Source organism: Globicephala melas, chromosome 19 (genome assembly GCF_963455315.2).
Source record: "Globicephala melas chromosome 19, mGloMel1.2, whole genome shotgun sequence".
Classification (NCBI taxonomy): Eukaryota; Metazoa; Chordata; class Mammalia; order Artiodactyla; family Delphinidae; genus Globicephala; species Globicephala melas.
In genome coordinates, this window is record NC_083332.1 from 8,206,187 (window position 1) to 8,220,086 (window position 13,900).

A 13,900-nucleotide genomic window follows, 5' to 3' on the forward strand; every position below is an offset into this window, starting at 1 on the left:
GAAGAAAATGTGTTCTATCCACACGGTGGAATAGTGTTCATCCATAAAAGGGAATAAAGTGATGATATGTGTCCCAAGGGGGGGATCAAACTCGAAAATGCTATGCTTCGTGAAAGCAGCGAGACAGAAAAGGCTGCATATTGTTTGATGCCATTTATATGAAATGGATGGCCCTCTCCATACTTTGCATACGTCATAATTTTTTGTTGAAAAACTGGACATTTTGAATATTATAATATGGTAACTCTGGGAATCAGATTCTCCCCTGCATCTCCACCCCAGGCTTTGCTGTTGTCCACTGTGGGTTGTAATTGTTTGTTCGTTTAGTGACTTCTCTAGGCTATTTTTATAAAGATTGTATTTTTTGTCATGCGTGGTCAGTGAAGTCTCTCTTCTGAGATTTGACAGAGATTTCCTTAAGTGTCCAAAGCAAAACAAACAAACAAACCCCACATCAAACAACTCACAGTCTCTACAGTTGAGATCTGGGTGAGTGTTGGGACAGGCCTTCAACATTCAGCAGGCAGCTTACAGCTTACGTTGGGTCTTCACTGCTGTGCGCAGGCTTTCTCTAGTTGTGGCGAGCGTGGGCTCCAGGCACACGGGCTTCAGTAGTTGTGGCACGCGGGCTCAGTAGTTGTGGCGCACGGGCTTAGTTGCTCCGCGACATGTGAGATCTTCCCGGACCAGGGATCGAACCCGTGTCCCCTGCATTGGCAGGCAGACTCCTAACCACTGCGCCACCAGGGAAGTCCAATAGCTCTTTGCTTTTTATTGCTGGATAATATCCCATGGTATGATGTACCGCAGTTTGTTTATCCATTCTTCTATTGAGAGACATCTTGGTTGCTTCCAGTTTTTGGCAGTTATGAATAAAGCTGCTATAAACATTTGTATGGACATAAGTTTTCAGCTCATTGGGGTGGATACGTAGAAGTGTGATGGCTGGATGGTATGGTAAGGCCCTGTTTATGTTTAGCTTTGTAAGAAAGTGCCAGTGTGGAACCCTTTCAGAGCCCTTGTTCCCCAAAGCATCTCACTCTCCAGCTTTTCTCCCTGGCTTTCAGTGCTGTCTGTTGTCGGCCTCAATTAATATCCTTTGCCCCAGGCTGCAGTGACTGGTTGACTGCCTTGAATGTTTTTGACAAATGCCTTCCCCATGGCCACTCTCTGCTCTGAGCAAGTTCTGAGTTAGACGCAACTCAGAAGGCAACTCACAAAGGCAACACCTTTTCATTAGACCTTCAGAAGCTATTTGACAGGTCAGGACAGACAGCCTCAGTTCTTTGAGAACAAGGTCCTGTCTGCTCCCTCCCACACCAGGACCCCACAAGAGAAGGTGGGTGCTGTCTTCAGAATCACTGCTGAGCTGGAGTGGGGAAGTGGTGGGGGGCGGTTCCTTCACCTTTCTCTTGATAAGTGTTTGCTTGGTTGCTGTAAACCTTACTATTTTCCACAGTTCAGGCAAGGTAGATTTTTTTCACTGTTTCTATGCTGGCATGGATGGGAAGTTTTTAAATTAGTAATTCAAGCTTTTTACCCTTATAGGTCTTTTCAGATAGTCTGTTTCCTCGAGTCAGTTTTGGTAATTTATATCTTTCTAGAAATCTGTCCGTTTTTCTCTGAGTTGCCTAATTTGTTGGCATGCAGTTGTTTATAGTATTCCTTTACAATCCTTTTAATTTTGTAAGATCCTGAGTGATGTCCCTTCTTTAATTTCTGATTTTAATATTTTGAATCTTTTCTCTCTTTTTCTTTTTAGGATAAATTCTACTAGTTTACATGTTACATAGTTTATTCCTTTTCTCTTGCGGTTATGGTTAGATTCTTTTAGTGTGAATACTTAAAGTATGAAGTTAATCTTCATCTTTCCTTTTGTTTTTACTAAATGATTCAAAACCTGTAGTAGTCTTTGAGCCAAAGTCTATAAGGTACAGTCTTATGGCTTGTCTGGAAAAGTCTGTGTGGACTCTTGAATACTGCTTTTCCTGCGCGTTGAGTTCTGCGCTGACTCCTGCCTTTCCTCAGTCTGCAGGTGGTGGTAGACCTTGTCTTCTAGCCTCGCTTCTGTTGAGAAGTTGTAAATGACCTGCCTCGTCTTCCTGGTAGTCTTTAGGGTTTTCTCTTGGTCTTTAGGGTTCTGCAGTTCTGCTTGTGTGTCGAGGAGTGAATTCATTTTTATTTGTCCTGCTCTGGCCTTGCAGTGCTTGTTCATGATTAACCATATACCTTCAAGAATCATATCTTTAAGTCTGGAGTCCTGTGTTTCCGCAGTTCTGGAAATCCCTCCACCGTTCTCTCTAAGATACCATGTCTTCTCCATCCTCTCCTCTTCCCTTTCAGGACCCCTTTTAGGCATATGTTGGACTTTTGCATTTGCTTCTTCATTTGTATTTTCCATTTGTTTCTCTCTCTGCACTGAATTCTGGGGCGGGGAGGAATTATCTTCAGATTGCTCTGCCCGTTCATTATTTGTCTCTTCAGCACTGTTTAATCTGCTGTTTAACCCTCCCAGTGAGTTTTAAGTTTAAAAGCCTTTCATTTCTAGAAGTTTCATTCGTTTCTTTTAAAACATGTCCTTGCCCCTTGTGTCCTCTTCTTTTCTCTGCTAGGTTTTGTTGTCTCTCATCCTATTTTTAACTAGTTCTTGTGATGCTTTTCAAGGCTTGTGTGCAGTGTTTTTCTTTCATTTATTTAGTTTTCCTGTGGATGGCTTGGCTCTTCCAGGGTCCCAGGTCTCCCTTTCCTGTGAACTCAAGTCCCTGTTTCCTTTTCCATGTGTTTGTTACAACCTCAGGTCCCAGCCTCCAGGGTAGTGCTCTTTAAGAGAAATGTAATATGAGCCATGTATATAATTTAAAATTTGCAAATAGCCACATTAAAAAATAAAGAGGTAGATGAAATTAATTTTAATAACGTATTACATTTAAGCCAATAGATCCAAAATATTATCATTTAAACATGTAATCAATATGAAAATGAATTATTTGGGGTACTAAGTCTTCCAAATCCAGTGTATTTGACACTCACAGCAGGTCTCAATTTGGGGCCACATTTCAAGTGTGTCATCACCACATGTGACTGGTGGCCGCCATATTGGATGACAGTTCCAGGCCCTGTATTGGAGTCTGACTTTCCCCTTGGGTCAACTTGTGCTCGCACCTGTGGCTTTGAGTTTCCTCATTGTTGCTGGCACTTGGGGTCTTACCTGTCTCTTGAGCTTGACTCTGTATTAAAAATGGTCTTTTCTCATATCTCTGTGTGTTTATAGTTGGAGAAAGAGGTCAGTTTAGTCCACTATGTTGCCAAAATCCTTTCATTTATTCCTTACAACAATCTTTTTTTTTCTTCTTTTTTTTAAATTTTTATTGGAGTATAGTTGATTTACAATGTTGTGTTAGTCTCGGGTGTACAGCAAAGTGACTCAGTTATACATATACATATATCCACTCTTTTTTGAGATTCTTTTCTCATATAGGCCATTACAGAGTATTGAGTAGAGTTCCCTGTACTATACAGTAGGTTCTTATTAGTTATCTGTTTTATATATAGTAGTGTGTATGTCAATCCCAATCTCACAATTTATCCCTCCCCCACACCATCCCCTGGTAACCATAAATTTGTTGTCTACATCCATGATTCTACTTCCGTTTTATAAATAAGTTCATTTGTACCCCCCCTTTTTTTTAGATTCCACGTATAAGTGATAGCATATGATATTTGTCTTTCTGTTTCTGATTTACTTCACTCAGTATGACAATCTCTAGGTCCATCTATGTTGCTGCAAATGGCATTATTTTGTTCTTTTTTACTGCTGAGTAATATTCCATTGTATATATGTACCACATCTTCTTTATCCATTCCTCCGTTGATGGACATTTAGGTTGCTTTTTCCTTACAACAATCTTATGATGGAGGTACTCTTACGCTCAATTTACAGATGAGGAAACTAGGGCTCATGGAGCTTAAGTGACTTGCCCAAGGTCATGTGGCTGTTAAGTGGCCAAGAAAAAAACCCCCATACAGGTGTGTTTGAATTCCAAGTCCACGCTCTATCCGCCATGCATGTTGCCATCTCATAATTGTGATTCCTCCTCGTTCATTCTCAGGAATTAAACACCACCAAGAGCTCTCTCCTCCTTGACTCCTTACACGGCCTTGCTTGTCTAGAGAGTAGCTCTTGGCCAAGACCTGGTAGTGGAGAGCCATGGACCAGTGCAGCCTGGGGGACAAGGGCACCCTTCCATCTGAGATGCACCTCCCTTCGTTTCCCGAGAGCCAGGCGCTCAAATGCAGTGACACCCTCAACCGGGATCTGGGGCCCGGCTCACGAGACCTGCTATATGACGGCCTGAGCTGCTTGGACCTAGACCCCAGCCTCCCGATGCCCGATGCGCCCAGCGAGGTGCTGGAGGACAACTTGGATGCCCTGTCTGTGTATTCAGGGAAGGACAGTGACTCCATGAAGCTGCTGCAGGATTATGCAGATCCAGAATCTCAGACTTCCTTACAAGGTGAGGCTGTCCACCCGGGTCCCTGGCCTGGCGGGCTGTTTGAGAGTTCCTGTGGCTGGTGAGGGGTTGAGTGTACCCGGAATGGTTAAGAACATTTTTCTCTTCCACAGGCGAATAGGGAACAGTCACTTTTTTCCTACTTGGAAATTGTTCCCAACTTCCTAGTCAAGGAAACTGAACACTGATCCTGGGGAATAACGTTGAGAAACTTGGATGTTTGGGGGTATCCTAATCTCGTGTGTGGTGTGGGCAGACCTTTGAGTTGATGGGACACTTTCCCATCCATCACCGCATCTCATAGGCTCCTTTCGCCTCTGAGATGTCCAGAATGACCCAGTATCCTGTCCACCTGCTCCTTGGTTGTCTAACCTACCTAAGCCTCATTGTCTCCATCTGTAAAGTGGGGGACAATAATACCCACTCTGCTTCCCCCCCAGAGTGACAGCAGTAAGAAGCAAAAGAAGAAATGAAAGTAAAAGCACTTTGCAGGCTGTGAAGCACTGGACAGATGGTAGTGGTTTTTACCAATACTGTTAGAATACCTTCCGACAGTCCATTGATGCAGTTCTAAGTCTTTCTCTTCCACAGCGGAGGAGCAAAGGGAGAACTAATGGAATAGTCAAAGACCTTGGTTAAATCACCTTTTGGTTTACCTTCAGACTTCCGCCATAGGATAAAGTTGATTTTTGTTTTTAACCCACTTCATGGGTTCTTGGGTAAGTTGCTTAGACGAGTTGACTAAGAGCTCTTTGATATTTATAATCACACCACACGCGTGGAAGGCCACATCCGGAACAGCCCTGCAGAACAAATGTCAATGTTAATTGGGATCAGCAGCTCAAGAAATGTCCTGCATACTCGCTAGAATGAAAAACTACTGAGGCCCACACTCCACACAATGTAGACAAGCCATTAGCCTTGTCCCCGTGTTGGAACCATGGCTAAATGTGAAATCCTAGAAACCAAGGACATCCTTGGTATCGCAGATGCTGGGCGAGGCCTGGCTACAGTAATTAAAGTTCTCAACCTGAACCACAGAAATTACCTAAAAATGCTGCTAGGGTGAGTACGTGTGCGTTTTGCTGGGCAGAGAAACTGTGATTTTTCACCAGATTTTCATATGGGTCTGTGTCCCCCAGCGAATGTTACAAAACATTAATCTAGTTCAATTTTTCCTAATTTGTTTTAAACTTGAGGATTTTTTTTTTTTGGTTACCTTATTAAAAAAAATCCACTGAACGTTAAATTTTAACTCTTTACACTTCTCTAACTTAAATTCAGATTCATACAAATGGATATGCTTATATTTTTTAATTAGAAAAGTAATACATATTTATATAGAAAACTTAGAAAATAAAGAAAAGTAATAACAAGAAAAATCCCCACCATGGCTCCCACACGTGGATTTTTAAAAAACGTAGGTGAAGCCACTAGGGTACACATGGTTTTGCAGAGATGTATTAAGTGTCTAATTCATTTGAAGTTTCTAAAACTTACTGTGTCTGCTTTCTTATATGAAGGTAGACTATTCGGTTGTCATTGTGATGGTTATTCCATTGTATTGTCGGACCATATTCTTGCCTGATAGACTGTTATAGTGGATCTGTGAATAACTTTTCCATTGAGTTTTCTCTTGGATGAGTTCTTCGCACATATTCCTCCCTGTAGGCTTGCTGGTCGGAGAACACACACACTTTTAGAGCTTGTGCACATGCTTTCTGGGAAGAGCAAGTGGCTTCCCGGGCCAGTGACTCAGTGTGCCTGTTTTTCAGTGTCCCTGCCAATTTTTTTTTTTTTCTTTTTTTGCGGTACGCGGGCCTCTCACTGTTGTGGTCTCTCCCATTGCGGAGCACAGGCTTCGGACGTGCAGGCTCAGCGGCCATGGCTCACGGGCCCAGCCGCTCCACAGCATGTGGGATCTTCCCGGACCGGGGCACGAACCCGTGTCCCCTGCATCGGCAGGCGGACTCCCAACCACTACGCCACCAGGGAAGCCCCCTGCCAATATTTTTTAAACCACATTTTGTTCTCTAGTTTAACAGTTGCTTTAATGAGCATTTTATTTATTTATTTATTTTTAGAGAAAAACTTCTGTTTATTTATTAGGCTGCGTAGGGTCTTCGTTGCTGCACACGGGCTTTCTCTATTTGTGGCGAGCGGGGGCTACTCTTTGTTGCGGTGCGCGGGCTCTTCATCGCGATGACTTCTCGTTGCAGAGCACAGGCTCTAGGTGCATGGGCTTCAGTAATTGTGGCACGTGGGCTCAGTAGTTGTGGCTCGCAGGCTCTAGAGCGCAGGCTCAGTAGCTGTGGGGCACGGGCTTAGTTGCTCGGTGGCATGTGGGATCTTCCCGGACCAGGGCTCGAACCCGTGTCCCCTGCATTGGCAGGCGGATTCTTAACCACTGCGCCACCAGGGAAGTCCTAATGAGCATTTTATTTTATTTTTTTTATTTATTTTAAATACTCATCTTTTTTTTTTTAAAGAATTAATTATTTATTTAGTTGCACTGGGTGTTAGTTGCGGCAGGCGGGCTCCTTAGTTGTGGCATGCGAACTCTTAGTTGCCACATGCATATGGGATCTAGTTCCCTGACCAGGGATCAAACCCAGGCCCCCTGCATTGGGAGCGCGGAGTCTTATCCACTGTGCCACCAGGGAAGTCCTCTAATGAGCATTTTAAAAGTAAGTTAGCAAGGCAAGGACTTTCCCACATGGGAGTCCTATTTTCCCTCATTTAAATTGTTAGAATCATTCGACCCCTCGACCCAGCAGTTTTTCATATGAAGAAGATGTAGACCAGGCAGGTTAAGTGACAAATGGCCAGAGACAGAGTTGGGATGAGAGTCGAGGTTCCTTTCTGCTGTGTCTCTCAAGCTACATCTCAGCCACAGAGAATTAGCATTTGGGGTCCTTTGGTGCAGTATCCACGCGCTGACCCGTTGGATTCTTGGGGCCAGCCTCTGCTGCATCCTAGATGAAGGGCAGTTTCTAAACTTGCTGTCGCATGAGGCAGTCTAATCCGTCTTAAGGGGTAGAAAAATCTTCCATGATTCATCCACCCAACAGTTACTGCGTGCCTACAAGTACAAGAATGGGAATCCCAGGAGCTGGGAACACAGCAGCAAGCCTGCAGAGTTCTTAGTTCTTGTATCCACTGTCCTTACGTTTCTAGTGATTTAAAATCAGCTTCTCTATACTTTTCTTTTTGTACATCTTTTTAATATGAATTTATTTATTTATTTTTGGCTGCATTTGGTCTTCATTGCTGCATGTGGGCTTTCTCTAGTTGCAGCAAGCAGGGACTACTCTTCGTTCCGGTTCATGGGCTTCTCATTGAGGTGGCTTCTCTTGTTGTGGAGCACAGGCTCTGGGCGCGTGGGCTTCAGTAGATGCGGCACGCAGGCTCAGTACTTGTGGCGCATGGGCTTAGTTGCTCTGCAGCACGTTGGGAATTTCCTGGACCAGGGCTCGAACCCATGTCCCTTGCATTGGCAGGCGGATTCTTAATCACTGCGCCACCAGGGAAGTCCCTCCCTTTACCTCTTATTCATCAAATCTAGCTCTGCCCCTTGTAGCAAGACAGAAGCAACCTGCTCCCTCCTCCACATCCTGTCCCTTCAGCTACTTGAAGACGTCTCCCTCTCCCACGTGGACATTCCCAGCCCCTTCACCTGTTCCTCTGATGATGTCATTCGTGGAAATACCTTTTATCATTTACCCAAGGAGTACAGAAACATGGAAAATTCAGATATACAGGAAAAGGAAAATTAAGTTGATCCATGATCCTACCAATCAATCCCATTCTGTTTGTTTCTATTCAAATTTATTTTTCCCTTTTAAAGACTAGATCATTCTGTTTTTCAACAGTCCTCTTGTTAGTGGCACAGCACTTAGTGGTACAGCATGAACATCCTTTCACGTCGTCGGATATTTTCCTACAGTTTTATCTTAAATGCCTGCGTCATAGACCATTGAGACCAGAATGCAGTCACCCACCTGCCCTTGTGTCAGTTATTAGGTGGTTTCTCACATTTCACCAGGAAAAACAATGCTGCAGTTAACTCACTTGCAGTTAACTGCAAGATCTCCGTTAATTTGTACAGATCTGCGTTAATTTCCTTAATTAAAAAACCCAGAGTGGAATTGGCTGGGAGAAAGGACTTAAACTTTTCTAAGATTTTGCATTGTACATTTCTGGATTGCACTTGCAAGTGTGCTGTTGATGTTACCGTCATGAAGCCCTGCCCGTCGTGTCACTCTGTCCTGGAAGCGCTCAGACTGTTGCTGTCCCTTCTCTTACCCCCCAAGTGTGGCTTCAAGATTGGGTGCTGCCCTGGAGGGGTGCCCTGACCAGGGTCCCTTCTCCCCCTCACCTGGTACTAAACCTGGTCATCTCTGCGAGTGAAGCTGCTGAAGTTGGGGTTCTTGGCCAATTCCCTGAGTTGGACTCAGCTTCTGAAGTTGGTCCGAGGGTGGTAGAGTGCTTCCGCCCGGGCTCCAATGTCCCCGGATATCATAACCTGTGCTTTCTCCCTCTGTCTAGACCTGGGGCTAGGCGTGCTCAAGGTGCCCAGAGAGGCTGACAAAGGAGGCAGGGCCACGTCTGGGAGCACAAGGAAAGGAAAGCGGCAGCACAGTTCCCCTCAGAACCCACTCCTGGACTGCAGCCTCTGTGGGAAGGTGTTCAGCAGTGCCAGTTCTCTCAGCAAGCACTACCTGACGCACAGCCAGGAAAGGAGACACGTGTGCAAAATCTGCAGCAAGGCCTTTAAGCGTCAGGACCACCTGTATGTAGGAGTCTGGTCAGGACGTCTGTTTAGGGGGCTGCTGGGGGCTGGGCGTGTTCCTGGTTCTTTTGCATCCCCTCCCATCCACCTGCACCGCCCCCCACCGTCGGGTGTCCCAGGTGTGTGTGACCTGTGCTCCTCCCACGGCCAGTGTTTGGGGGCGCAGGGCCTACACTGCCCCGGACAGCCCGCCCTCCCCAGCCTCCAAATTCACTCCAGTGAGGAGAGCGCTGCTGCGAGTTGCAGACAGGACTCTTATGCTTTAAAAACACACTCCAGAGGCAATTTTGTCACAGAGGGAGTTGGGCTAACTCTGTAGAGAAATTTTCAGAGTCCCTGGTAGGTGTCTGAGCAGAACAGATATGCACTCCATGAGGAATATATGTTGGGAGAACACCAGGGCGTGAGGGGTTCTGAAATGCCTGTTTCTAGAACATGGCAATGGAGTGTTCACTCTTTCTTTTCCCTTTTTAATTCCCCCTTTTTTTAACTCGATTTTTTTTTTTTTAACTTGACTTTAAAAGGCAATCTCAGTATAAGAGTTAGGAGCAGAATTCTGTTTGTTCTTCATGTCTTAGAAATGATAAGCTTTTCTTGCTGCTGAGGGAAGAGAGACAGACTTTCAAACCAAGAGACTTGTAAGTGGGAGAGGATGACCCCTTGCATTTTTACAGCTCGCCCAGCCTTTACTGAGGGCTTCGATGAATCCCGCTTTCATTTCATCCTCTCCCCTCTCCCCATTAAGAATGGGAAATGATTTACTCCTGTCACAAGCTGGTAACAGTTAGGGCTAGAAAGCGGGTCTCCGGATCCCCTCTCTGCTGCTTCCCTCAGATGGAGGCCAACGGTCCACATTTGGGAAAGGGTTTTATTATTTATTGGGCCACGTTGATTAGAACCATCCGGAGTAGGATTGTTGGGAACCCAGAGGGTGATTTACCCATTTGTTTATATTTATAATATATTAATGTAGATATAAGTATGATGTAAATATAATACATACTTGCATTCTTTTATATTTGCAGAAATTATAGGCAAATTTGGTGTTTTTTTTTTTTTTTTTTTTTTGCTGTGGGGCTCCCAGGTAGCTGTCTAGAGGAATCCTATGGGAAGGCAAAGACTCCTTTGTTCAAGGAAGGATCATCCCCAAGTTAGCATTTCCTCAAGTGCGTTCTCAGAACTCTGGTTCTCTGGTTCTTGGGGATGCTAAAAGGGGCTATTTAAAAAAATGGTTTTGTGGGCAAATGAGTTTGAGAGACATGGAAATTTAAACAGATATCTCTTTATCTACTCTGTGGCTTTTCAGTTGGCTACTATGAACCTACAAGAAGTAAACAGTGTTTTTTCAAAACTTATTTGCCAGCTGAGCCCAAGTCCTCAGGGAGCAACTCTGGAGACTAGTGTTCCTTAGGAACCCACTTTGGGGAACTCCGACTTGGCTCCCACTGATTTTTTTAATCTCAGATTAGGGGTTTGCTTAAGGGTGAGGGAAAGAGCTCCCCCTTCCAGATGGCTTTGACTGTAGCAGGGGTCTTTCCTCATAGGGTCTGAGCACAGTTTCTGAGTTGCGATGCTGCTGCCCCCTGGGGACACGCCTGGGTTCCTGCAGTGGGTGACCCACGCCGAGACACCCGCTAACTTCCTCCTCATGTGATTCCAGGACGGGGCACATGCTCACCCACCAGAAGACCAAGCCCTTTGTGTGCACTGAGCAGGGCTGCAGCAAGAGCTACTGCGACTACCGCTCCCTGCGCCGGCACTACGAGGTCCAGCACGGCCTGTGCATCCTCAAGGAGGCCCCCCCGGAGGAGGAGGCCTGCAGGAACTCACCCCACGCGCACGAGGTGGCCAGCCAGCCCGCACCCGCAAGCCTGTGGTCCCTGGTGCCCCCGGAAACCCCATCCCCCAGCTCCCTGTTGCCCAACCGAGACCTCCTGCGCTGTATCATGAACAGCATCGTCCAGCAGAAGATCCCTCCTTCCGGGCCAGCCCCGGGAGGGCCTTCAGACAGCGGCGAAGGGAGTAACACGGCCTGTTCCTGCCTGCCCTCGTCAGGGTCCTCCTTCTGCGGCCCAGCCAGCACCCCGGCGGCCCCAGGAGCCCTGGGCACTGAGGTTCCCGAGGAGCCCTGGCCCCCACGGAAGGAGCCTGCGACGGACGTGTTAACAGCCGTCCACTCGCGGGCAGCGGAGAACAGCGGCCCTGACCCAGCCGAACCGGAGCTGCCGCTGCTCCAGCCCCCATCATCCCTGGAGGGCTGGCCCGAGGGCGCTCCCCTGCCCACCTGCCTGCCTCTGTTCCGTGGCCAGACTGTCCCCACCAGTTCCCAGCCATTAAGCCACAGTTTCCAGTGGCTCCGAAACCTGTCGGGCTGCCCTAAGAGCAAAGGAAACAGTATGTTTGTTGTCCACAAGCCCTCTGCAGTGCCGTCCCGGGAGGGCTCCGAGCCTGGCCCCGGGCTCAGCAGCGACTCCCCTGCGGGGGAGCCCTCACCCAGCCGGGGCACCAGTCCGGAGGACACGCCGCCCTTCCCTCCCACGCTCCTGAAGGCACCGGAGGAAGCCTCGGGTGACCCCAGATATGCCGGCACCAGCGGGGAAGACGACTCCTCGGCTTCCAAGAAGAGCAAGTTTGACTGCAACTCCTTCTCGTGGCAGAACCCTGGTGAGTCTGGCCCCCAGGACGGCCTGAAGCCCAGCGGCCTCCCGTCGGATGCCACGCCGCTCTTGCGGCAGCTGTTTCTGAAGTCTCAGGAGTCTCTGGTGAGCCACGAGCAGATGCAGGTGTTCCAGATGATCACCAAGTCCCAGCGAATCTTCTCCCACACCCAGGTGACCGCCGCCTCCTCCAAGCTTCCCACGCCCGACGGCAAGCAAGTTGCCCTGAAGTCACTGCAGGGGCTGTGGCCACAGCAGCCCCCGCCTATGGCGCCCACTGTTGACTCTCTCCATGCTGGCCCCGTGAACCCTGAGCCAGAGGGATCCCTAGCCTGCAGGAGAAAATCCACACCCGCTTTCCCCACAGAGGCCTCCCCCAGCAGCGTGAGCCAGGATACAAAGGGAAGACCAAAAGTGGCTGCCGCTCCACCTGCCCTCACAGCGTCATCCCTGGACCCGCCTGGGAACCCAGACATCTCCTCTCTGGCCAAGCAGTTGAGATCCTCGAAAGGGACCTTGGACCTGGGGGACATCTTCTCCCCCGGGGGCCTGCGTCAGACCCAGTTAGGAGGGGAGGAGCCATCCAGAGCCCGCCTCCCAGGGAAGCAGGCCCAGGCTGAGAGTGGCATGGCTTCCGGGGCCACGAAAGGTGAAAAGGGCCCAGCCTTCTCCCGGGGCGGAGGCTACAGGCTCTCCTCTGGCAACTCCAGGGCCCAGCGCTTTTCAGGCTTCCGGAAGGAGAAGGTGAAAATGGATATGCGCTGTGCGGCTTCTCCAAGCCAGGTAGCCATGGCTTCCTTCTCGTCATCGGCCGGGCCTCCAGCGGATCGCCCCTGGGACTCCAAGTCCAAGCTGACGATATTCAACAGGAGCCAGGTACCAGGGCCCTCTCACGGGACCTGACCGTGCAGGAGGCAGAGTCTCGTCCTTACCTGTTTCCGTGTTTCTAACTTGTCCAGGCACTGTATTTGACCTCAGCAAATCCTCAGATGCAGTTTGTTTACAGAGGGGGGAATGAAGGTCCAGAGAAGTGATGGTTCCTCCCATCACCTCAGCCCTGCAACACACACACACAAAACAGAAAAGGGTTTTAGAGTTGTCAGAGACACTTTGTGTCATGCTTCTTCACTAAACTTTTTCTATTTGCTTCCTTTCTGCCTTTCGCTTCCTTTTGGATTTGCCTTCTTCACTTCTTCAGAGAATGTAAAGGCAGAGCTCCTTTGCCCTTGACATTCATACGTGAAATGCTATGTCTTTTCTGGCTGTGAATCACAGGTCCACAAGTCCGACTTGGCCCCTGCTGCAGGCCTGGCGCCAGTCTGTCCTTGTGGAGCAGCTTGGGTCCTCCCACATCGTGCCCACGAGGTCCTGGGCGCAGAGAGCTTGGCCACTTCTCTTCGTGATGTTCCGAGGTCCAGCATCCTTCCTGTTACACCACAGCTACCTCCTCCTCTTTTTTTTTTTTTTAACAGCTTTAATATTCACGTACCATCTAATTCACCACTTTGAAGTGTACCATCCAGTGGTTTTTAGTATGTTTACAAGGTTATGCACCCATCGCCACTCTTTGCCAAAACCCTTTCATCACCGCAAAAAGAAACCCCACACCTTTGGTTGTCACCTGCAATCTCTCCATCCCTCCCAGCCCCTGGCAAGCATGCATCTACCTTCCGTCTCCATGGATTTGCCTCTTCTGGACACTTCACGTGATTGGAATCATAACGCTACATGGCCTTTTGTGTCTTTTGCTTCTTTCACTTAACAGGATGTTCTCAAAGTTCATCTGTGTTGAAGCATGGATCAGAACTTCATTCCTTTTTATTGCTAAGTAATTTGTCCATTGTATGGATACACCGTATTTTATTTATCCATTCATCAGCTGATAGATATTTGGGTTGTTTTCACTTCTTGTCCATTGTGATAACGCCGCTATGAACATT

At 47.7% G+C, this 13,900-nt stretch overlaps 1 protein-coding gene across 3 annotated transcripts in view; it reads left to right on the forward strand.

Annotated features, from left to right (window-relative positions):
- Positions 1-13,900, forward strand: part of ZNF541 (zinc finger protein 541) — a 41,298-nt gene that overhangs the window by 7,199 nt on the left and 20,199 nt on the right. For 2 of the 3 annotated variants that reach the window (XR_009559888.1, XM_060288470.1), the window contains 3 exons: positions 4,110-4,514; positions 9,060-9,303; positions 10,964-12,836. Coding sequence is in view for 2 of the 3 variants with exons in the window: in XM_060288470.1 (XP_060144453.1) it covers positions 4,208-4,514; positions 9,060-9,303; positions 10,964-12,836 (2,424 nt within the window). In the remaining variant the exon portion in view is untranslated. Of the gene's footprint in view, positions 1-4,109; positions 4,515-9,059; positions 9,304-10,963; positions 12,837-13,900 lie in introns of those variants that run through there. The other variant, XM_060288471.1, reaches the window with a different exon arrangement.